We start from the raw sequence: 23,868 nt of genomic DNA, 5'->3' as shown, positions 1-23,868 counted from the left end.
AGCAACTGCGTCAGCTGACATTATATAAATCGTGGTATTTATAGATGATTTGTTATTGTTGAAAATAATTTTAGCCGAATATAATTCGTCTACATACCATAATAAGAAAAAGCAGTAGTTCTATTTTCGGACATGTTCCGCCTTCTGATTTTGATTGGTCCTTCTACTTATTTGGGGCGGGACTTATACGTGAATGTCTGCATATGTAACCAATTGGAATGCAGAATCGTGAACGTCACTGGTCGAGGGCCAATGGGAGCTCAGCTTGTTGGACATGGGCTTGGTTTTATGTCTGTTTTAATACCTAAACTGTCCTTTTCCCCATCGCCTTACGCCAAGGGTAGGGGGTGTGCATAGGCAGAAATTAACCTATGCTTAAAACTTTCTTTAGCGAAAGTTCATACTTAAACCTTTTTGTGTTTTAAACCTCATTTCACTTGCTTATTTCAAGCTTGTGGAGGCTTTCTTCAACTGCATTTTTATTTCGTAATATCAAAGGCAGCGTAACTATCCAAGGTAAGTAAACCAATATTTTCTCCATATCACATAAACATAACTTAGATATATGTTTGACTAATAGTATTCGTGGTTCAAACACCGTAGAAACACTTTTTCTGTATCTGTAAGCCAGCATAAAAAATAAAATACAAGCCTTCGAAAATGATTTCAGCTAGCATTAGCGGTTTAGCTAGCCATTGCCTCTTTAACGGATGATTAATGTGTCATTTTATCTTTCACCTTCACGAACTAACGGAGTTTAATTCACGCGATGATGCAGAGTTGTGTGTCGTAGTTCAAGCGACAGTTTTGCAGTTTAAACTGTGTTGGCTTCCTTGGACTTGTTGTCACTGGGCTCTGCGTTAGCTTTCCGTCGGTATGTGTTGCAGGGACATGTCCAGACATGACGCAGGTCCTGCTCCCAGTCATCAGGCCTGCTGCTTTGATTACAGCTAACACATAAAGCTCTGCCCAGACTAGAGAAATGTCACTAACACTGCGCGATTCATGCATTTTAATAACCTCAACGTGTTAAATAATATTAGTATAAACTGAGACACTTTGTTTGACATGTCCCTGTGTTGTAGCAGCTCCTGTTTAGTCCAGTTGATCCTGGGTCAGTGACAGCTGGTAGAGGACGGCTTGTGACTGGATAACTTTACAAATTTGGAGGCGTCCTTTCATCTCAGAAACTCCTGAGCAAGACACAACCAAATCCTGAACTAGCCTCAATAATAATCTACATTTATTCTTTATTCTGACTTCTTTATGCATTTGCATTTTAAACATTTTAACAAAGAACCAACCGATATTTGTCTGTTGTCGCAGATTCAATGGTTGTTTTTACCTGCCTAGCTACCATCTACAACATTTTTTTTACACACATTTACTTTAGTCATAGCAATCACACCCAAAGCTTTGGAAAGAATTGTTAGACCCCCTGGTGTTTTCTTTAAAGGTCTGCACAACAGGCCTTGAACACTGATAACTTTGTGTGAATGTTATTGTAGTGGTTAAATGATTACAGCATCTCCTCAAAGACATGACAGAAGTTTTAAAGTTATTCAATACATGCAGTAAAGGATGATTTTGAAGAATTCACACTTGGTAGCTGTGAACATTTACACATTTTTGTGCTTGAGATATATAGATAAAGTGAACAGATAATCCACACAAAATTATCATTCAACAATGACTACAAGAAGAGACTTGTGAGATGGTGAGAAGACAGCCATCTTTCTGCTTCATGTAAAAGAAATAAAGAAAGGCAGCCATTGCAGACTGGTTTGAAATTGGATTTTGCCCCTCACTTGTATTTACTAAAATCCTGATGACTGGACTTGTCATAATTAGGTCAAGGGCAATTTTTCAAAAGTAGTGTAGTAACTATTTTCAAGGCTTTTGTAGTTGTGTAGGGTAAGGTATTGAGGTTATTGCTTCATCTCAAACATATGTAGAAATGGCAAGTTTAAACTAGAGATTAGAGTCTAAACAGTTGTGTTTTGAGTGATTTTTGTCAGTAATATTCAGCTCGATTTTTCCTGTTTGCAAAGATGATTGATGCGGTGGCAGGACCCAGAGCACAGCCCTTTGCAGTTCAGCTGAAGGCCCTGACAGATCTGGAGGGCCGATACCAACCAAAGCTGAGCGGCTTGAGGCTTATAGAGAGCGCCCAGGACAACGGCCTCAGGATGACAACCAGACTGAGAGAGCTGGAGGTGAAGGACCTGCTCTCCCTGACCAGGTTCTTTGGCTTCAGCTCAGAGACCTTCTCACTGGCCATCAGCTTGCTGGATCGATTCCTCTCCGTAATGAAGGTTTGTAGATGCACCAGTGCCTTTCATGCACATCTTCTTGACAGCCTCATTAAGTCATGAGATTTACTCCGTCACTTTCCTCGTCTCTGACAGATCCAGCCGAAGCACCTGTCCTGCGTGGGCCTTTGCTGCTTCTACATTGCTGTGAAGTCCTCGGAAGAGGAGAAGAACGTGCCTCTGGCCAATGACCTAATCCGCATCAGTCAGAATCGCTTCACTGTGTCTGACATGATGAGGATGGAGAAGATCATAATGGAGAAGCTCTACTGGAAGGTGAAGGCCCCCACAGCCCTCCGCTTTCTCCGCCTCTTTCACAGCCACATCCAGGAGCAGCTCGACGCTGAGAGGTAAGGACAGACGGTCACATTAACCTGCGGGGCTAAACCATGACTCAACAAGATTATATTTACTCTGCTAAAATGTGTCTTCTCATATTTGGCTTGAAAGATAAAACTAACCAGAAACATTTTGCTGCTAACAGGCATAGTATTACTTGAAATCATGTGGATTCTTAGACATTGACGGTGAAAATGAAAATCCCTCTTTTCAAAAATTACCAGTATTACTGTGGTTGTTGCATTTCAAAGTATATAAAAGTATATGTGTGTGCATTTTGTGGTCACTAAGTTGACTGAAGCAGATAGATTTCTGAATATAGTGAGCTGTGCCTCCAATGGATTCTACATATGCTGTTGCAGTTTTGACACTAAAAGCATTTCGTTTTCGCAGCAAGAAGATACTGAGCCTTGAGAGACTGGAGGCACAGCTGAAAGCCTGTCACTGCTCATTTGTCTTCTCCAAAATAAAGGTAGGTCAAAATAACTTGTCTCCTAAAACTTTAAATGCTGCTAGTTCAGATATAAAGTAGGGCATCTGTGCTTTCTCATTTTAAAACTGTTTCTATAATTTAGAGGTGTGTTTTCTTAAACAGGCATAATATTTGCAGCATTTTGGGAATAATGAAGTCTACTTTTGTGTTTTTTGCAGCCATCTCTACTCGGCATGGCTCTCCTGTGCTTTGAGGCTCAGGAGGAACATGACCCTGAGCATGTTGACAGCATATCCGAGGCCCTGAAAAGTCTGCAGCAGCAGCTGAGTGTAAGTCATAATTTTAAATATGTCCTGTACTTAGTAATTAGAAAGAATTTCAATGATTGCTTCATTTTAGTATTTGTGGAAATTTGCATACAATGAGGAGCTAATAATTGGAGCATGCATGTTTGTGACTGATTGATAATCCTCCTTGGTGTGTTAGCACAACGATCTGATTGTGTATCTGTTCTCTGCAGATCAAAGATGGGGACCTGGTCTGTGTGCGGGAGTTAGTTGGAAAATGCTTGGCTGAATACGCCACTACCAAGTGCTCCAAGCCTAACTGTCAGAGACTTCGCTGGACTATTTCGGGAAGAACTGCACGTCAGCTGAAGCACAGCTACTACAAGATCGCTCACCTTCCCACCATACCTGAGTCAGCTTGTTAAAACTGGGGTGTACAAATGGGTGACCTTAACTGCTGAGAAAGATAACGACTGTCCCCATGGTTACATCCTTGTTCTCTGACTGAGATGTCACTGTTGGGTGATTTGCTCACAGTATGGTCACCCACTTCCAGCTCCGCTTATTTTCCTTACAGATCTTCATCTGTGATGATGGATTTCTTTAAGGAAAAGTTAAAAAGTCACCATTTTTCAGTTTGTCATCATACATTAATCAGACACTGTATTTTCTGTCTCAGTGACAAAAAGTTTCACCTACTGCCATCCTGCCAAGTTTTACTTTCCTGGTTGAGTTGCTTGCACAGGTGTATAGTATGTTCTTGTTTAAATCCGTACCAAGGTGTTTGGTATTTCCTGGAACGGGTTGCTGGTTTTAAGCTAATAAGTATAGAACCACCTAGGTCCTCAGTCCACCATGTGGAAGAGGAGGGAGAAGGATTTTGTGAACAGCAAAAAAGGAACCAAGAAATCGGGCCCAAAATCCTTAACTCCCACCCTAGGTTGCTAAACTGTCCTGAATGCACACTCCTACCCAAGGTGATTTTTTTTTTTTCTTTGATGTGGCGAGGGAGCCCTGGTTTGCACCAGAAAGTGACGCTAGTGACGATCCTGTCATGTATGGCTAACCACTGTTTGAGCTGAAATATCAGCGGTTACAGATGAGATGTTTTCACCAATTCTTCATTTGTGGACACAAGAGTGAAGCACCACAACTATTGATTGATTTCAGTTGTCAGTTATGCAGAGAACACTAAATAAATGTTCATTGCAGTGGAAATGTGGATTGGATATTGCATTTTCTTTGCCAGTTTCCCTGTCTAGTAGTTTTCTTTTAGTAACAACAAATAAATGTGTTCTCAAATTCAAAATGGCTGATTGAATACACCATCTGATTAACCTATGTTCGTGTACCTTTCAATAAAACTTTATTGAAAAGCTATTGCTGTGTGCATTGTCATTATTGAAAGACAACACATTTAACAGGCTTTTTGTAAACAGTTCCCACTAACATCCTCCAGTAAAACGAGCCTTGCAACTTGCCAAAACGGTTAAGCAAGGTCAGTTCATCACAGCAGAGACAACCAAAAGAAAAAAAGGGGGCTGCTGTGGAAAGTCTCTAGTCAAAGTCTTAAGAGTACAGCCAATATTTGAGTTCTTTAGAAGGTAGATTTTCTTGGACTTCTCATCGCGGATGACCTCATAAAGCCACTGTTCCTCTGCAGGCCGTAGATGAAAGGCAGACATGACACCTCCAGCATGTACTGATTTTCACTTCATGGCGTCGGTCACTTCTGTAGGCTGGAAAAGTCCGGACCACCACCAGCAAAATTCCCAGAGATCTCTGCGCCGCTGAAGTCGAATCCGGGATTCTAACAAAGAGGAGTGCAATTATTCAAAAGCAGTTGTTGCAGGAGGAGGGAAATTTTGGGATTATTTTGCTAATTCACACTTAAAGCTTCAGTGGTACTATTTGGGGATGTCAAGAGGATAAATTCACACTTGAGTTTTCAAAGCAATGCTTAAGTGAACAAAAAAAAAAAGCGGGTTTCTCCTGCCAGGGAATGTATAGCTGCAACAGCATTTTTATCTGCTGTTACAACTTCCTAAGATGATGAAATAATGGTTTTAGTAACCCAAATGACTGAGTAACATTTAATATAAAAAATTAAAAGCCATGAACAAGAAAAAGCTTTTGCCTGACTGAAAAAGGCTGCAGACTATCTTAACCCTCCTGTTGTGATCATTTACAGGCACCAAAACATATTATTTCCTTGTCTGAAAAATTCTGCAAAAAAAATTCCCCAAATTTCTGAAAATTTGCAAAACCTTCGGAAATATTACAGTTTGTTAAGGATCGGATATTCGAGTCCAGCCTTAGTTGTAATATTATTTTCTGTCTACTGAGCCTGTGCAATTTGGAGGGAAGTGAAATACAGTGTATCTTGTCACTGGACTGCACAGTTCAAGCATACAAATGTTACCTTACTGCAGGTAGAACATCCTCTGCTGTGCATCATTACTTACCATGGTGATCTAGCAGGTTAGTCACCTTAGTGACACTAAAAACTCTGGCTTTAAGCTCAACATACCAGGCTAATCCACTAATCTCACTTCATAGTACACCCCTCTGCAGTCCTGATGACTGAAAACCTTTATTCACAGCTTGATGACAGCTATAATTACAAATCTGATGAATTCCTACAATGAGAAAAGATGCTGAGTATCTCGTGATGGATTTTCTACATTTATACCAGAGAAGGATTTCTCATAATATGAAAAATGAGTTGTGGTTAATGGTTTATAACTAAAATAATTAGTCAGTAATATATTAACTAAAGTCATTAGTTACAGCTTATGAGCCCTTTGTAAAGAACTGTGAGGGTTCCTGATTAGAAACTGGTATCTACTGGACTCACAAAGTTGCAGTGATGTGGCCATGTGCAGAGGAAATGTACGAGAACACACAGTCACTGGTGTGCAGCTTATAATACAGTCTTGGCAGCATAAAGTATATTTGATGCCGCTTCAGGTGGCATTGAATCAAACCAACCTCTCGCTGAAACCTCTCCAGAGTGAGCTTCCTCTGCATCTGGTCCTGAACCCAGGCATTCGCACAGTATTCCCCCTCCAGCAGGGAGGTCCAGCAGTTCCCTGCCTCTCTGTTGGTCTTCATGAGAATGATCCGGATGAGACATTTATCCTCTGAGGAGAAAATCAGCAAAACAGAACAGACATGAGTTTTGCACATTGAAGTAAAGTCTGAGCGCGAGTCTTAGAGGTGTGCAGCCTACCCAGGGTCCATGTAGCCTCATCAGACACGGTTGTGCCAAACAGCTTTCCCTGACAGAATGTAAAAAGAAAAGTTAATATTTAATCATGTGTATTGGTTTTTAGACACTTGATTAATAGCAAGAAGAAATTAGTTCAACAGAACGTTCAATAGTTTGACTTAAATGTTCTAGACATAAAACACCATTAAAGCACATAACAAAAAACAAAAGTTTGTGTGAAAGTGAGGTCTTTCTTTATCCTTATTTATTTTTTTAGTGGGTAAATGTATTTATTTGTGTGCGTTTATCATTGCTGTGTTGACACTGGAATAATATCTATTATCTATGCACCGTGATAAAAAGGTTGATTATATTCAAAGTTAGGTGAGCTAATTCAAGTTTTTTCCTTTTGTTTTTGCTTGTTTTGTTTTGACCAATGGGTTCCTACATCAACTCAAATTAAATACAGCAGCATGATCCATTTCTCAACTCTGGCCAAAGCCCAGATTTTGTATGTGTGCACACAGCAGTGGAATGTGTCGTGACATTATGATTTAAGGAACGGCTGACTGTTACAAAATTATAATAATGTTATGATTAAATGCTCTTCATGATTTAAAACTACTGCATAACTGTGTGACTGTGAACTCATGTAACCCAAATTACTCAGTAAATTTCCATGATCAACTTTGACCGGGAAAACATAATAAGTTGGTTCTGCAAGCAGCCGGTTGAAGCTAGCTGCTCAGAAACTGTTCCAGCCACTAAGAAACAAACGACCAGAAACTCATGGTAACGTCACCTGTTTATGTGCCTGCTTAAAAGCTAAATTGTTTCTTTAAATTGTCGGTCACTTGTCCAGGCTGTGCTCTGTTCATGTGGTTCTTTGCCACAAGTAAAACTTAGCTTTGACTTGGCCACATCTGCAGCCCAACTCAGTCAGGATGGCTGTGATTTACATGCCCTTTGCTGTCGTGTGTTTAATGTAAACATGTAACTCTTGCTTTGAAACTATAAGTTGAGTTACTTGTCTTGTTTTCTGTAGCCTCTCAGTGGTGGTTACTAGTATCTCAGAGTCTACATGTGTTTTGAGGCACTCGTTCATTTACTTATTCACTAACACTTATTTGTAAGTTACTTTTGGCACAGGGGTATTGTTATTGTGTCTTTAAGATTTTCTAAGGAGTTTAGCTGTTTTCACTTGTTATTTCGTCGCAGTAAGTTTTACAACTCTGCTAGCCCTTGTTTGGTTTTATTTGGGCCTTTGATTTAGCATTACTCACCAGCTCACTTTTCTTTGCAGTGTTCTCACCTTCTCTTTAGTTAATTATGTTGCTTAGCAATAAATTGCTTTACTTAGCCAAAAACATTTGGGTTGTTTTCTTTTGCTTCCTTCTTGGTTGATGTCCCAGCTCACCATAGAGAGCTGGGTTTTAACACATATAGGGTTTAAAGTCTGTTTTTAAAAAAAAATCCAAACAAACCAAAAAACCCAAAACACCGAGTCTGAATCACGAGGACCTACATGCAAACAGACGGGTTTTCTGCCACATTATGCCTGTTGGTCATTTTAGTCACTGAGTGAGATAGTCAGATTTCATTAATCACATTTTTTATTTACTGCTACCTAAAGGCAGAGCAAACTTTCTTTTTTTTAAATTAAGGGTGCTGATTCAAATCGGACCTCTATTCTCTGTCAGTAAAACACTGTACTACCTGGTGGACTCACTTCATTGGCTTACCTTGAACACCTCCTTCCCTTTGACGTGCAGCTCGATGTCTCTGGTCCCTAAATGGCATTTGACCTCTTTAGCGGAGGTCCCGTGGGGGACATTGACTTCGATGAAGACCTCCTCCATGGTCTGGTACCAGGAGCCCCAGGGGGTTTTGCAGGGGACGACGCCGCTCTTCTCCTCGAAGTGCACCGACATGCTGCGGCTCCACACCGGCTCCCAGGTCGGCTAACGTCTGCTAACTCAAGCTAGCAAGGAACTTATGCTAACAGCTATGCCAGCAGTTTGCTCGGTGTTTTACCTTTACTGCTGTTGATGTGCTGCCACCTTAACAGAACTGTTATTGAGAGTATTTTCAATTCATAACGTGTCGCTACTTGTTAGTTTTATTATTCTTTCGCTGTGTTTTTGCCCCAAACTACTACTTCTTAGTCTGTATTCTTCTTCTTCCGTTGGTTTCCCTGAATGTCGGTTTGACTGCAGCGCCATCTGCTGCCTGTCCGGTGGAACAACAACAACGACACCTGCTCTGAAACGCATGGTACAGTGTGTTAATTGCTCTTTATTATTGCTGTATTTTCATGTGTTGCAATGCATCTTTATTTTTCTTAAGCTATTTTAATTTAGCACCACTAAATAAATCCACTGTTTGTCTAAAAGTGGAGTGGATTTGCTAATCTGTTAATTAGATTACTGCTCCAGCCTCAGTGCCTTCTGTCTTCTTTCGCACACCTACTAGTCACTTTAACGACACATGAAAAGCACTCTTGCTCTATTCGTTCCTCTACTCCTTTCACTTGCTGTTTAATATGGTATGCATTACTGGGGAAGTTGACTGATAAGTTGCTGCCAAGGATGTCCATCCACTCGTTAGCTTTGGTTGCTTTTATATGCTGGATAAGGTGAGTCTTCTCTCTGTATTTTAACATGAATCAGAGTGCAGTGATCCTGACATTTTAATGTTTTTTGGTTTTTCCCCTTAGTCTAGGTAATGTTTGGGGAAATGAAAAGATATTCTCGGACAACATCACTCGCATTTTGGACAGACTGTTGGATGGTTATGACAACCGACTACGACCTGGTTCTGGAGGTAATTCAGACTTTAAATCCTTGAAAGACTTCCCTATTTAAGATACATTAGGGACACTGTGCTGCTCTATTTTCACGATATACCCTCTTAATTACTGTTTCAGGTGGTGTTACAGAGGTGAAAACAGACATCTTTGTCACAAGCTTTGGACCTGTTTCAGACATGGAGATGGTATGATCTGTCTTCTGCAAGGACATGTATATGTGCTGACTGTGAGGGATAATAGTGCTTCAGTGACGAGCCTTATGGGCAATCTGCCATGAGACCGTCTAATGAGCGTTAATCTGTTTGACCAACCTTATAACTCCGTTATTGATGGCCTCTAAATCAATATGACAACATGTCAGACAGAGCGAATGGCTGAATGGATTGATTAATGATTATCTGGGATGAGTGGCATCCATCATTGCCTCGTCATCTCTCCTCACCTTTCACTCCAATTTTGAAATGTCTCTCCAGTGTTTTGCATGCTGCTGAATGAGTGGACAAAGGTCTAAATTTAAACGCCAGCTTTGCAGAGTGTTTGTCTTTGCATCCACTTATACGCTATGTTCATGCATCAGGAGTACACCATGGACATGTTCTTCCGTCAGATGTGGGTTGACGAGCGGCTGAAATTTGAGGGTCCCACTGAAATCCTCCGGCTGAATAACCGCATGGTGGACAAGATCTGGACGCCAGATACTTTCTTCAGAAACTCCAGGAAGTCTATTTCCCATAACATGACCACACCCAACAAGCTCTTCCGCATTATGCAGAACGGCACTGTCCTCTACACCATGAGGTGATCTTAGAAAGTGTTGCTTAGTTGAGAGGATGTTTTTCTAGTTCCTCTTTTAAATAAATATCTGGGAGTGATCCATGTGTGTCCTCTGGCTGTCAGGCTGACCATCAGTGGAGAGTGTCCAATGAGGCTGATGGATTTCCCGATGGACGGCCACTCCTGTCCTCTCAGGTTTGGAAGCTGTGAGTATGGCAAAATGACATCCAGATCTATAAATGTGACTGACTTTTAAACAGTTTGAGAGTTTTCTTAAACGATTTTCCATTTCAGATGCGTACACCAGCAGTGAAATTATGTTCACCTGGAGGAAGGGGCCCATAGACTCCGTCGACTGTCCCAAAGAGTCCATGAGTCTTTTGCAGTACGATCTTGTGGGACAGAGTTTGTCCAGTGAGATCATAAAGTCAAACACAGGTAATGTTCACTTTTAGAGGGATACAGTTATGCAGAAATTTAAAACTGACAAGCAGATGAATTTTTGAGCAGAAAGAGGTGGGATGAGTATCCTCGGACTCTGCACTCGTGTCCATTACTCCCCTGCAGCAGGCTGATATAAAAGCAAAGACTTCCTTGAGCAGCTATCTAAGATGCTTAAGTGGTCAGGCCTAATGCGAATGGTGTGCCTTAAAAAAGAACTACAAGGTTTAAAGCCCAGTGGATGCACTGGCAGAGAGGAGGAAGGACGGAGTAGTGTGTGTGCATGTTCTCTTTTGAGCAGAAGAAAGAGAAGTGCTTCCCTGCTGTGAGCCCAGCACATCCCTGGAACAGAGAGGATGAGGCACATTTGGGGAACACAGAGCGAGAGAGGGAACATCTGTATGTGTGTGTGCATGATTCAGCATGTTTTTGGTCTGTGAGCGTCTGCATGCATGTGTTAGGCAGAGCAGGGCAGTGTTACGCAGAGTGGCACTGCGAGCTCTCCTCCAGCCCCCACCTCACTGGCTTCTTCCTCCTCTGCTTGATTTTATCCCAATTTCAAATGTCTGCTGTGCTCCTTCCCTCCTCCTCTTTTTTTGTCCCGCTCTCTTCCTTCCTCTCCTCTTCGCTCTCACATCTTACCTCACTGTCAGCAGGCTACTCCAGTCCTCAAAGCATCAATGTATCTATACTGTTCTATCAGCAGCTATTCTATTTCAAGGGCATGCAAGGGCATCCACTCTGTGTTATCCTGCGCCGTCCCTCGGGGGGTTGCTCTCTTCATACATGGTGTTTATCTTGCAGGTCACTACTCTGTGCAGGTGGTCCATTTCCACCTCCAGAGGAAGCTGGGATACTACCTCATACAGACCTACATCCCTCTTATAATGGTTGTTGTGCTGTCACAAGTCTCTTTTTGGATCAACAAAGAGTCTGTTCCTGCACGCACAGTTGCTGGTTTGTTCCTCTTCCCAGCACCAATTAATGTGCACTAATCAGTTTGATATTATTCTATCTGTGTGTGTGATTCGTACACTCCTGGCTCTCCCTCAGGTATCACCACAGTGCTGACCATGACCACCTTGAGCATCAGCGCCAGGCAGTCTCTGCCCAAAGTAGCCTACGCCACCGCCATGGATTGGTTCATCGCCGTGTGCTTTGCCTTCGTGGCGTCCGCTCTAATTGAATTTGCGGCGGTTAACTACTTCGCCACCTTGCAGGCCAACCGTCTGAAGAGGCAGAAAGCCAGACAGGACAAGCTTGAGGTGTTGGCCACTGGCAGCGATGATGAGGACACAGTTTCGGTAAGCAGGTTTGATTATGAAAGCATCATAGCGTTTGGCATCATTGGGCAAAACGTGACAAACCTACAGAATTATCTAAACTACAGATTTACCTGATTACATTCAATTCTAATTTTAAGTTTCTGCAAAATGTTATATATTACAAATTACCGTGACTGTTTTAAATGTTTAGTTTGAAAAGCTGCAATACTATGATTAAATTAAATGGCTAATTCAAAAATTTATTTTAAGACCCAACAAAATATAACATGGAAAACCCAATAAATCAAAAGCTTTTTTATGAGCTGCTCCTTGCAGAACACACCTAAATCAATGAGATGATGATGTTGAGTTGCATTGTGGGTAATGTCACTACACTGTGACAAGGAAGGAGAGTCCATTACTAATTATTATTATTATTATTGTTATGAGTGTGCTGCATTGATTTTGACACTTTTTAATCAGTTTATCATAAGTCTGTTACAAGAGAGCAATGCTGAATCTGCCATGTATTCTTTATTACGTACAAATGAAGCTAATTATTTAGGTGTTAGTCCTATTTTTGCAAAACAAAGACAAAGCAAAAGATATATTTTAAAGGTTAGAGAGATAATCCGGAATACATTCCTGCAACATATTTGATTTAGACGCTGTAAAAAAATTGCTGACCGTAATTAGAATGTTTTGGAAAATTTACTGTTATTTTCCTGTTTTTCCCTTTTAGTTAAATTACAGTAAAAGGTAATATTACAGAAAAAATAGTAAAAAATAGTAAATTACATGAATGCTAATGGCAATAAACATTGTTCTTTTATGTTTGAAAATTGCACAGATTTTACGGTATTTTAATCTGCGAAAATGTCATTGTTATGTTAAAGATTTTCTCTCTTTTATTAAGTTGTAGAACCACATAAAAAAAATCTGTATTTTTACGAACAGTAATTTGTTCTGTTACAATGTGTGACTGTAAAATTGTGCTGCTTTACTTTAAGTCTGCTAAATATGTCATTATTTTATAGACATTTGCCATTATTTTCCCAATTTCTTGCAATTTTTGAACATTATTTTTATTCCACTATTTTTAATACATTTGTTCTGATATTCTTGCTGCCAAATTTTTTAAAAGTTTTTTTTATTTTTTTGGAATGCATGAGAGTAAGACCAAACAATACATACAAATAAGCTATGGCTAGCTATAAAAAAAAAAAAAAACCACAAGAAGAATCTTTGAATTAAAGTAAAATGAAAACATCTAAAATCTACATGTTTTTCTATTAACCTGACTGCTGTAGCAGTTCCAGGAGCTCTTGGATTCAATAGATGGACTACATGCATCTGTGGTGCCAGATATGAGTTCATAGAATAGGTGATGTCTTAAACTTTAAATGAAAACGACCTGCTCAGAAACACCATCATTTCAACGCTTTAAATGCATTTAAATAGCTAGCAGTGAAAAACAGAGGAATGGCATCTCTTAGGTGCTGCAGAGAGTTTGATGCAGTGACGAAATCATGCCACAGATCGACCTTTTTCTATGCATTTCCAAGTAGTCGCCCTGCCTCCTTCGTTCTCCTCATTCAGGGCACAGCACACATTAAATAGTAATACGTGCCGTTGTAGTGCTCTCATCTCTAGCTATATGCTTTATGCTAATACAGTAAGCCACCACAGCGTCCTCCTGGGATCCGTCTCACGTGTGGAGCTCATGGTTAGATGCTTTAAAAATAGCTTCAGTGTGAGAACAGAGAACAACTCCAGCTCTCCTTCCTGTATAATCTCCTAACCATCCTATGGGCATCCAGCAAACTACCCGCTGCGTTGTGCAGAGATGCTGCCATACCATTGAGAGAAGGCTCCTGTGGGAACAAACACGACTTGCAGCCTTTTATGCATGACACAAGAATGTTAAAATGATCATATAAGAGGTTGCAGGGCAGAACCTCCCCTATGAAAGCACACTCTAACCCCACCCTCACCTCTTCCTCCCTCCCTTCCAGCAGTCGGACAGCAACCCTCGGGAAAGCCTGAAGAAGAGAAACCACTCGGTGTGCCGCAGTGAGCCTGGAGAGGCTCCCGCTCTGCCCATCTTCCTCCAGCAGGGCTCAGCTTTTCCTCCAGTCCCACAGCTGGCCGGCACCAGCCCCATTGATGCATACGCTCGCATCCTGTTCCCCTTGGCCTTCGGCCTGTTCAACCTCACCTACTGGTACAGCTACCTGGTCAAAGACACCATGGAGAAGGCCAGGTAAACATCCCATACTTTAGTAAGTTGGTACACCTGTCTCTAACTGTCTGGTATCAGGGTAAAATCCATGTACTTAAAGAAGATACTGTATCTTCTTTACTATCAAGAAATCTTACAAAAATTGTTCATTTCTACAAATATGGTCTCTCAGCTTCAGATTTGTGAGCTACAGAGCTTTATTGTTGTCCAGATGCTATTACGAATGTCATTAAGTCACACTGCTAAAGACTACAGAGTCCAGCTGGAAAATTCTGGGTGTTTTTTGTGCAGCAGTGAGGTGAGCCAAAGGATTGTTGCTTGTTGTCTGAACATGAAATTTGTTAACCGTGAGAAAAATCAAGAGCAGTTGTTCTTCTACTGTAGGATCTGGAGGTTACGATTAGCTTATCCGCAGATGAATTTTACAACTCCACAAACTCAACCGAAGAATATTCTTTCCGTAGCGGGACTCACCGGCTGTGGATTGCTGGTATGAGTCTGATAATTGGCTGCACATTTCTCCTCCCCTTTTACCCATCTACCAAAATTCACATCACTACATTGGATACATAGTAATATAAAGTGATACGATTATCCTGTATGAATCCCATAGCGGGGAAATTTGCATTATTACAGCAGCAAAAGGGGAACATTTCATAAATATCAGTACAAAAATAAAAATACACAAAAAATACATGCAAGTACTAGTTCAGATACATATCAATGTGAAACGACAGTAACAACTCACCACACTGAAAATGTTAAGCTTTGCAAAAGATTTGGATTGTTCAATAAGGCAGGCCTGCTTTTTTTTTCTCTAGTGAATTAGCCATTTTAATGGCAGTGCTCACCTCCCTACACGCCTCCAAACAATTCCCCCGTTGTTTTGAGGGAATACAACAGCTGTGATTGGTTTAAAGGAGTTCAAACGAGCAGGGCATTTTTCCTCTGTGCAGTCGGACAATTCTGTGCCAAACTACACAATAGACAATTAAAGATGAATTTGATTACTAGCATTATTTATTTCTGTAGATATCGTGATATATTGCAATATTGTGATTTTTTTTTTGAGAATCATGCAGTGAAAATCTGTTTTTTATTATTTAAAGGTCCAATTTGCTCAAAATGTCCATATCAAATTTTTTTAAAAGAAGCAAAAATATATACAATTTTTTGGGTATATTTTAGTGCAGACACTCTTAGTCATGTGTGACAAGGCAGCAGATCCAGAAAGCCTTTCATGAAACATAGTAAAAGAAAATGGCTGAGGCAGACTTGGAAAGAATCCAGAATTCTTACAGATGAGGCAAAAAAGGACACAAAAAAAGTGTGACAATGGACGAAGAATGTATATGCATACTTACTTTGTATCTCAAAGAGCCACAATCCGTGTCTCACTTGGCTCTTATGATAGCTTCAATGGAACAATAACTACCCACAGTTTTTTGTCAAAGACTTTTATCTCGGCAGTAAAGACATCAATAATTTCTAATGCTGAAACAGCCGCGGGAGTTGGAGGCGAAAAAAAAAGAAAAGAGGAGAATGATGTTTGGTGGTGTTGTTGCTGCATTGACGCCAGCACTGTGGCTTTTATCACCATCATAGATTTACAATACAAAAAGAGGCCTGGTTAATTTGAGAAGGAAATAAATGCATCCAGCGCCTTTATGCGAGGTTTACCTGGGGGGCTGGTGGAACCCAGTCGCTTTATGACGGCACTGTCTCTCCGTGGGGAAACAAACCAGAGCTCACTTTGTACGTTAACCACACGAAGAAGAAGAAGCGACTATTCACTTCCCCGCTTATAAGTGAGCCACTTATAAAACACAAAGCTCCATGTCCAAGAAGCAATAGGAGAGATCCAGCGCAAAAAAGACAGAGAGAGAGGCAGAGACGGGGGAGAGAGAGATCTGTTATGTAACGCTGGGGAGTGCAAATCTGCTCATCATGCTTCTCATGTTCCTGTCAGAGAATTTTTATGGTTGTTTTGTTTATAACGTTCTGCAGAATAGTGAGAGAGACAAGATGGAGAGCATGACAACAGCTGCATCACACATCTATTGCCTTTTATATTTCCCTCACTTCATAAGGAGACGCAGAGGAGGATGGGGGAGCACAGTAACAGTTTAGGCTGTGCAGTATGCTGCAGAGAGAGCATCTCTGAATGTGGAAGCAGAGAGGCTTCTCTAAGCTCCGCTCACATTTCTGGCTTCTGCTCTTGCAGGGACGTGGATGTTGAAAACTGAGAAGACCTGGTAAAGGGCACGTGCTGCCTGAGAGACCTTCAGCATCCAGCCGGCCTCACCTCACCCTCCTCCCTCTGCAAACAAGCTCTCAGCATTCGCTCTGCTCTCATCTGACAGAGGAAATGAATCAGAAACTCATTTATTCTGCTGCTGCACATCCATTCATTTCACAGGCTGTGACCACTGCCCACTTGTGTTGTGATCAGTAGCTGAAGAGCTGCCCTTCACGGGCTTCAATCACTTTAAACCCCGCCACGTTCACACGACAAACTTCTCACAGACCGCCACACACATACAGTATGCATGACGCTCAGATGCACAAACCAAGAAACACATCAAAAAGATGCGGATGATATAATCTATGATGGCTGTAACTGGTGGTGATGCAACAGTGAACCAATGCTTTCAGAAGCCTGCCCTCTACAGAAGCACGGCTCCCACTACAACAAGATCAAAGACAGTTTAGAGGAGGCTCGCATCCCTCCTCGCAGCTTCTAAAAAATGCACTCAAACCTGAGAAAATGAATTGTGGGAATGTGTTTTTCCAGCCCACCTTTCTGCTCTGGTGCTCCCTCTGCATTTTCAGATGTGCTGCAGGTCCTGTGGAAACATTGCAGGGAAGAGTTGGATGTGATCCCCATGGGTTTAGATGGCTTGTGTTGTCTATTTTTGTGTGGTTGGGGCATAATTGTTTAGGGGGTGACATGTTTGTGTATAAACCTGTAAGAAATGAAGTGCTGTATCCACTCAGAAAAGAAAAAAAAAACCTGCAGAACTTGCTGATAACTTAATTTCAACCTCACAGTGCATCCAGTAATTTGACCTTGTCAGGATGTAGACAAACTCATAAACCTAAAGAATAAAAACCTCAGAATGAACATCGATGCTGCGTTTTTCACTCCTGGCACAAATGCTTGTTTCTTCATTACGCACATTCACTTGTCCCTTTAATATTTTTCTCTGCAATGGAAACTGCTCATCCACCATCATCAGTCTCCACTCTTTGATCTTGGGCTGGCTGCACGCATGCGCCCCTCATTGGCTCCTCTGCACTGTCTGGAGTAAGTTGGATGTGCGCTCTCCTCACTCGCATCCAGAAACCACCTCAAAAACTGTTGCGATGGGGAGGATCAGGAAAAACCACTTTGGGATTTTGACTTTTTCCTTACTAGTGACTTTCGTCTGGGCTCAAAGGTAAACGTCGTTTGCGTGTTTTTCCCCCTTCTTCTCCATCCTCCGTCTTGCAATGCCATGTATATCCTCTGTTAAAGCGTGCCTGGCGTGTCATATTAACAAGCTATTTTGCATTACACCACCTTTTTTTCTTCCACAGCGTCAAGGATATCAAAGATCCGAGCAATATGCCTCTGGTAAAAGAAACAGTGGACAGGCTGATGAAAGGATACGACATTCGGTTGAGGCCAGATTTCGGAGGTAACGAGCAAAAAAAAAAAAAAAAAAGGAAAAATTGAAAACGGAATGTCATGTTTTCACGCCCCTGCTGACGCGCGATACATGTGTAATGAATCGCAAAATCTGCTTTAATTTACATAATCATCCCTTCTCAGTCAAATAGGCCTTTCCAATTAGGGCTAAGAGAAATGATGTGCATGTTTCATCCGGTGAGAGGCTTTTAACGTGATCGATACCGCTCATCAATGTTTGATTAGTCCGCTAAATAAATGAAATTAGCGTCATTTGGGCTCATCTGTGTGTCAAACATGTAGGTTGGCGCTCTTGGTGATGCACAAGTGGGGATCTGAGAGGGAGCCGGAGCTCAGCGTCACGAATTTTGGTTCAATTTACATGATGAGGAGGGAAAAAAAATACTTCATGTGTCCCGTTTTAACGCCTCCTCTCCTTCACAGGTGCGCCGGTGGCCGTGGGGATGAATATAGACATAGCCAGCATAGACATGGTCTCTGAAGTCAATATGGTAGGTGGATCTTTATTATCATTATCATTACCGCGCTAAATGTGGCCCGATTGTACTTGGCACTGATGCGCCTTTTTTTTTTTTTTTTTTTTTTTAATTTGTATTACCTCTGAAGTGGGCTACTTTATCACGGGTGTGAATCTTGTTGGGGAGAGAGAGAGAAAAAAATGTCAAGGCTCCCAAACACCATCATCGCCATCCTCTTCTCAGTCTCCGCATTTGCAGCTCTGGTGTGTTGCTGCATTTGAATTCAAAACACACACTCACTGGCGCACTCGGACGTACAGCCCCGGCTGCGCGCACGGAGAGCTGCTTGCTTGCTTGCCTGCGTGTGTGTGTGTGTGTGTGTGTGTGTGTGTGTGTGTGTGTGTGTGTGTGTGTGTGTGTGTGTGTGCTTGCTTCACGTTGTCAAGCCTCCGTGGTGTAATTTTGTTGACACACACACACACTAACCCTCCTTGCAGTTACCTTCATAATGAACCAAAAAAGCATCCTCTCTCCTCCCAAACAGGCATCATTTTTGCTCCTTTCTCTTCAAAAAAAAAAAAAAAATCCTAATTCAGCGACCAATCACATCATCACAGTCTACGTAAATGATCTTCTCCCTGCTTGTCAGATGACGTAAGCATTTTTAAATAATATTATTGCTATTAATACACGTCTGGTCGCACAGAAAATGGGTCTGAGCTCTGGTGCGCAAAGATGAGCTTGATGCGCGACTTGGAGAGGACAGGACAGGGGGAAAAGTTCAGCAGCCCATGCAAGAGCACCACCTATTGATCCGTGTGACTGACAGACAGATAGAGGGACAGATAGCCTGACCGCAGCCCACATCACACTGATCAGACTTCAGCACATTAGGTACACTCTGTTTCTTGTGTAGAATGAGTGTTTTTCTTTGCTGGTGAGATGATATTTTTGGTGCATTCAGGGAAATGTGAAGATCAGCGTTCCCTAAGTGTGAGAAAAGAGCATTTACAAAGCAGCCTCTCCATGGAGCAACATAATAGAAATGTTATATAAGAGCACGAAAAACAAGTTTGCCACTAGGAATGGAAGCGGATGTGTTTTCGATTATTAAGTGAGTTGGTTTATTTTAACGATCTTGTTTGGTTAATCTTGCTGGATTTTGATCTGAGAGCTTGTCATGCTACCTGTTTGTCTCTTTTTAAAGCTGAACGAGTGCAGCAGCTTGCGTGAGTTTGCTTTTTGTTGAGGAAAAAGACACTGAATGGTCAGAGAGCTTTGATGGAAATGATTTTTTTTGGTGGACGACGCTGCCAGAACGGAAGTGCCTTGGGGGTCCTTGGAGATTTGAAATAGAAACCCCTCACCGGCTTTTGTCTCTCTCTTTTCTCTCTTTCTTTCTCGCTCTCTCCTCCATCCTTCCCTCCCACCACTTTGACTGGATCCCTGGCTGTGACTCTGGGCTCAGCAGCCATGTAATCCACCTCTGCCTTGCTCCAAAGGGTTATCTTACTTAAGAACTAGGCATCTATGCAAGCATTCATCTGGAAAAAAACACTGCTTCGTACATCCGTGTGTGTGTGTGTGTGTGTCTGCAACAAAACACAAAACCGTGCACAAACAGTGAATGGCGACTGACGTCATGCAGCTCCCTGTGGCTATGGGAGAGCATTCATCTCTCTCATTTCTCAGAAAAGCTCTCGCTGCCAGATCTGCACAGGCGTCCCTCTGACACGACAGACAAATTTAGACAAAAGTTTGAAAAAAAAAAAAAAGACCAAAAAAATCACCCAGTCCTCATGGACTTGAGTTTCACACGTTGTTGTTACCTTGTGAAAAATCCTCCCTGTGACTTACATAACAGGTTGGAATCTCCTCCTCCTCCTCTTCTCTTCATGTCCAGCTCTCTTTGGTGCAATAGAAGATAACAGCGGTTGACGAGATTGATCTCAGAGAAATCGATAATATCACCGTGCACCATGATCACGAGGATGGAGTCGGTGACCGGTACTTGGTGCAGGGCCACTTTGATCTGCCTCATCAGGGGCAGCTGCTTTTAAGATTAAAGTGCTGAGAGGGAAAACAACACAGAGAGGCGAGGATGAAACTGGTGAGGATCAGGGTGGGAGAGAGGTGAAGGTTACTGTGATCGGATCCAACATCTCCTCTAATGATATCTGCATAGTGAGGGAAAGTTACTGCAGATCTGGAGTCTGTTTTAACCCCTCAAGAGGGTTTTACTTCTCACCACTGAGAGGCCTTTAAAGCTGAAAAATCATCTTGTTCCACACTTTCACATATATGTTCTTTATTAGCTTCATCTGAAGCAAAATAGCAAAATCCAAGACTTTATTTTTTGTAGGGAAACCATCCCATCTAATGGAAATGCTCTACTTTTACCCAATATTCAGCATTACCCATTTATTGTTTACAAAAACCTTTGACATGTCTGCAATAACTTAGGTTAAACCGTAACTTTGGACAGGACAGTATTTGTCTATAAAACATGAGTTTGTAATAACTTTAGTGCCATGTTTGGGATTAAAATGAAAGCTCTAATTTTGTAACAATTAATTTCTCAATTACTCAATTTGTTTTTTGATCTGTAAAAAGTGAGAAAATGATAAGAAATGTCAATCAGCGCCTCCAAAAGCCCAATCTGACACCTTAGAATGTCTTGTTTTGTCCACAGTCCGAATATATTCAGTTTATTGTCATAGAAAAGAAAAAAAAAAGAGAAAATATTCACATTGGAGAAATTTTTTTGATTTTTTTTTCTTATAAAAATTCTAATTAATTGATTCATAGTCCTAATAGTTGATGATTAACTTAAAACTTAACAATTGATCGATTAATTGGTGCAGCTGTAGTGACATTATCCAAAAAAAACTTGAATAAATAGAACCAAAAATATTAAGTTTGCTCTTTCAAGCAGCTGAAAATGTCCCAATATGAGAATCTGTAGCTGGTGATTTGCCTTATTGATCCAAGAGGGGATATTGCTTATGTTACACTTGCTCCCATTTAAAGTCTTAGAAATATAAGCAGTGTAAAAAAATATATATAGAGATAAACATAAGTTGAAAAATATGTCCTAAAAATACAAGCATAAGTAGAGGTGTAATAAAGTATAAAATGTGCATTGCTCTAAGAAATAAAAATGTAAGCATACAGTGTTATAAAGAATTGGCTATTGCAATTGCACTGATTTACTAGGGTAAAAAAGAAAAATGAAGAGATGTTGGGCTTTAAATGTTCTGGAAGCTTGAGGCTGATCTCAGAGAAGAAAATGTTCTTGTGGCATTTTAGTCAGAGCAAAGCAGGAAATTCTATTAAAAGCCTTTATTTAGTTGGTGTTTTGGTTAAAATGTAAGATGGTTTGGATCTTTTAGGGTCTCGATCAGAGCAGGATCGTAAATATAAAGAAAATTCTGGTTGTTTTTATTCCTATAAGGAGCTTATTCTTTTTGATAGTCAGCAGCTAAATCCCAGGATGGCTACAAATGAACACAGCACATGAACCTGAAGGGAAATGGAGGAATTTGGAGTGGAAAGAATACGAGTGGATCTGAAGTCAGTGTTTGTGTGCAGGCCTGCCGTCGTGGCGGTGTGCAGGACTGGGTTGTAGACAGCTGCTCGCTCCTCTAATTAAAGATAAAAATGCCTCTGGTGGAGAATGAACTCTGCGTTTTGGTCGGGGCTGATTGAAGCCATTGTGGCGTTTTTGTTCTTCGCCAACATGAAGGGCATGATGGCTGTTGAAGTGGCGTTTGAGTACGTGGTAGGATTTGTAGTTCTGTTCCTTCTCTCTGCGTGTAATGCTCATGTAACAGGCCTCGGTTCACATGTGTACATGCCACGGTGGAGTCTTTTTGTGTGTGTGTGTGTGTGTGTATTCTTCTGTGATCCACAACATCAGCCCGCTGAGGCTCAAAGGTCAGCCATGTTGTCGGGCAATAAAATGTGCAGGTCAGTCGGCACCGTGGTCGCAGCCTCGCCTGCATGACATTACAAATGTGCTATTTTGAGAGGGAAGTGTCCTCCGAGTGCGAGGTGTGACCACACATCCTCGCTGGGTGGGCTGTGCTGACTCACTGGGGTTAGTGCAGAATATGGCATAGATATGATATCATGGCTGAGACCCCCACTCTGTCTGTCTGTGTGTCTGTCTGTGTTTCTGTGTGTTTGTCTGTCTGTCTGTCTGTCTGTCTGTCCGCTGAGTGCCGACATCTCGCTCCGTCACTCATCTCCCTCACTTAGCAGCTGAAGTTTCATTTGCATAATGCTGTTTGTTTTTGCTGAAATCACAGATCCAGGAACCAAACCCCGGTTACGGTGCATTAAAAAGTGTTCTGCACACAGTCGGTGCAGCTGATTAAATACAAGTCGAGTCTGTTGTCTCAGCAATGCATCAGTGCTGCATAATAATGTCTTCAGCATGCAATCCATATGTCGGGTAGCTGCAATGTGCACTGCGTGGCAGGAATAAGCAGGAGAGTAAATGAGTATTTCCACTCCTCGTCTTTTCTTCTCCTGGCTCGTTAATTACATGTAAAATACCTGAGGTTGGTGGTTGTTAAGAAGCACTGCCTGTACTATAATACTGCTCTCTGAATGTTAATTAGCTGGCTGTGAATTAAAAGATTTAAACAAACCAGCTGTGGTGGCTTCTGGGATGGAGGAATTAGTGGGGCGTGAGCGTTCCCTTTATTAAGATCATTATCCCGACAAGCGCTGGTTTCTTTACATGAGTAAGGGGATCTGGCCGTCGGATAACGGCGGCCGATGACCAGAGGGGGAGGAGACGCCGGCCTCCACGTTACAGTACGACCGACGCTGCTCCATGTGTCTGTGAATTAGCAACCATTTTGATCTTGTTTGTCCAAACTGATCCTGTTCCATTTTATTTTCAGCTTGTGGAAAATAAGCTTGTGTTATTTTTACTCAGTGTTGCCATGACAACACAGCCTTTTTTCAGTGGATCTAGGGAAGTCAAGGAAAAGCAAATAAGGACGCTTCTTTCTTTTCTTTTTTTTCTAGGTACTTTTTCAAGGTTTTTAACACTTATTATCCAGATGAAGGTTGTTCTGTCTTTAAAGATGCCAGAATATTTTTTTTTTTGCGTGTGTGTTTGTTTTTGCATTTTGCTATTATTTCCCTTTTCTAGCAGTTGCTGATGTTACTAGGAATTTCCCAGAATGTTAATGATGGTGTCTGATATAGGGAGGCAACTGCAAGAGCATCTTTCATTTATTTAATTAGCATTTAATCTGTAAAATGCTAGAAAACAGTAAAAAATTTGCTTTTTTGTCCAACCAGCATTATGATGCCTCAAATGTTCTACTTTTTTACTAAAAAAAATAGAGCTAAAACAGCCAATAGTCACTTTTGAGAAACTGCATTCAGCAAATTTTTTGAAATTTTGACGTAAACAATAACTTGATTATCACTGCTGCTGAATATGTTCTGTCAGTCAACTAATTTCTACATGGAAACACTAATCAAAGCTAAAAGCATGCACATTTCTATATAGACTTGTAACGTCTGAACACAAGAAAGATTTTGTTCTGTCGTTCATCCATTGCAGCTTTGCTTCTGTCTCCTCT

General features: G+C 41.3%; 4 protein-coding genes across 7 annotated transcripts in view; 3 read left to right on the top strand and 1 right to left on the bottom strand.

Moving 5' to 3' along the window:
* Window positions 1-295: 295 nt before the first annotated feature.
* ccng1 (cyclin G1) lies at window positions 296-4,751 on the top strand. Its single transcript, XM_022216395.2, has 6 exons — window positions 296-516; window positions 2,052-2,315; window positions 2,409-2,662; window positions 3,045-3,123; window positions 3,303-3,413; window positions 3,605-4,751. The coding sequence occupies exons 2-6, from the start codon at window positions 2,052-2,054 to the stop codon at window positions 3,794-3,796; spliced, it is 900 nt and encodes a 299-aa protein (XP_022072087.1). The 5' UTR covers window positions 296-516; the 3' UTR covers window positions 3,797-4,751.
* On the bottom strand, window positions 4,715-8,513 carry nudcd2 (NudC domain containing 2). Its single transcript, XM_022216398.2, has 4 exons — window positions 8,325-8,513; window positions 6,604-6,652; window positions 6,363-6,514; window positions 4,715-5,181 (listed from the first exon to the last, which is right to left on the bottom strand). Exons 1-4 carry the CDS (start codon window positions 8,511-8,513, stop codon window positions 5,098-5,100), a joined length of 474 nt encoding a protein of 157 aa, XP_022072090.1. The 3' UTR covers window positions 4,715-5,097.
* Window positions 8,396-17,237, top strand: gabra6a (gamma-aminobutyric acid type A receptor subunit alpha6a). 3 transcript variants are annotated; one of them, XM_051954898.1, is made up of 11 exons: window positions 8,396-8,538; window positions 8,799-8,856; window positions 9,299-9,405; window positions 9,509-9,576; window positions 9,969-10,189; window positions 10,289-10,371; window positions 10,460-10,603; window positions 11,411-11,563; window positions 11,660-11,910; window positions 13,887-14,134; window positions 16,338-17,237. In XM_051954898.1, exons 4-11 carry the CDS (start codon window positions 9,568-9,570, stop codon window positions 16,357-16,359), a joined length of 1,131 nt encoding a protein of 376 aa, XP_051810858.1. In that variant the 5' UTR covers window positions 8,396-8,538; window positions 8,799-8,856; window positions 9,299-9,405; window positions 9,509-9,567; the 3' UTR covers window positions 16,360-17,237. The 3 variants fall into 3 exon arrangements, with proteins under 3 accessions (XP_051810858.1, XP_022072088.2, XP_051810859.1); XM_022216396.2 differs by having other exon boundaries at window positions 8,748-8,856; XM_051954899.1 differs by lacking the exon at window positions 11,411-11,563 and having other exon boundaries at window positions 8,748-8,856.
* A 139-nt stretch (window positions 17,238-17,376) lies between these two features.
* gabrb2a (gamma-aminobutyric acid type A receptor subunit beta2a) overlaps window positions 17,377-23,868 on the top strand; it is a 34,769-nt gene continuing 28,277 nt past the window's right edge. The window contains exons 1-3 of one of the 2 annotated variants that reach the window (XM_022216391.2): window positions 17,377-17,553; window positions 17,693-17,793; window positions 18,228-18,295. In XM_022216391.2, the coding sequence (XP_022072083.1) occupies window positions 17,480-17,553; window positions 17,693-17,793; window positions 18,228-18,295 (243 nt within the window). In that variant the 5' untranslated portion in view covers window positions 17,377-17,479. The remainder of the gene's footprint in view (window positions 17,554-17,692; window positions 17,794-18,227; window positions 18,296-23,868) is intronic. The other variant, XM_022216390.2, reaches the window with a different exon arrangement.

Source organism: Acanthochromis polyacanthus, chromosome 10 (genome assembly GCF_021347895.1).
Source record: "Acanthochromis polyacanthus isolate Apoly-LR-REF ecotype Palm Island chromosome 10, KAUST_Apoly_ChrSc, whole genome shotgun sequence".
Classification (NCBI taxonomy): domain Eukaryota; kingdom Metazoa; phylum Chordata; class Actinopteri; family Pomacentridae; genus Acanthochromis; species Acanthochromis polyacanthus.
The sequence above is the reverse complement of the archived record's forward strand: the minus strand, read 5'-3'. Positions and strand labels throughout refer to the sequence as shown.

What these genes read in the sequence shown, in the direction of transcription:
- ccng1 (XM_022216395.2), top strand. Translation starts at nt 2,052, where the DNA reads ATGATTGATGCGGTGGCAGGACCCAGAGCACAGCCCTTTGCAGTTCAG. An exon ending in GAGCAGCTCGACGCTGAGAG is followed by an intron (nt 2,663 to 3,044) that starts GTAAGGACAGAC and finishes TCGTTTTCGCAG; the next exon opens with CAAGAAGATACTGAGCCTTG. An exon ending in TTGTCTTCTCCAAAATAAAG is followed by an intron (nt 3,124 to 3,302) that starts GTAGGTCAAAAT and finishes TGTTTTTTGCAG; the next exon opens with CCATCTCTACTCGGCATGGC.
- nudcd2 (XM_022216398.2), bottom strand. Translation starts at nt 8,513, where the DNA reads ATGTCGGTGCACTTCGAGGAGAAGAGCGGCGTCGTCCCCTGCAAAACC. An exon ending in AAGGGAAGGAGGTGTTCAAG is followed by an intron (nt 6,653 to 8,324) that starts GTAAGCCAATGA and finishes ACATTCTGTCAG; the next exon opens with GGAAAGCTGTTTGGCACAAC. An exon ending in TGAGGCTACATGGACCCTGG is followed by an intron (nt 6,515 to 6,603) that starts GTAGGCTGCACA and finishes TTTTCTCCTCAG; the next exon opens with AGGATAAATGTCTCATCCGG.
- gabra6a (XM_051954898.1), top strand. An exon ending in TCCTGCACGCACAGTTGCTG is followed by an intron (nt 11,564 to 11,659) that starts GTTTGTTCCTCT and finishes GCTCTCCCTCAG; the next exon opens with GTATCACCACAGTGCTGACC. An exon ending in ATGATGAGGACACAGTTTCG is followed by an intron (nt 11,911 to 13,886) that starts GTAAGCAGGTTT and finishes CCTCCCTTCCAG; the next exon opens with CAGTCGGACAGCAACCCTCG.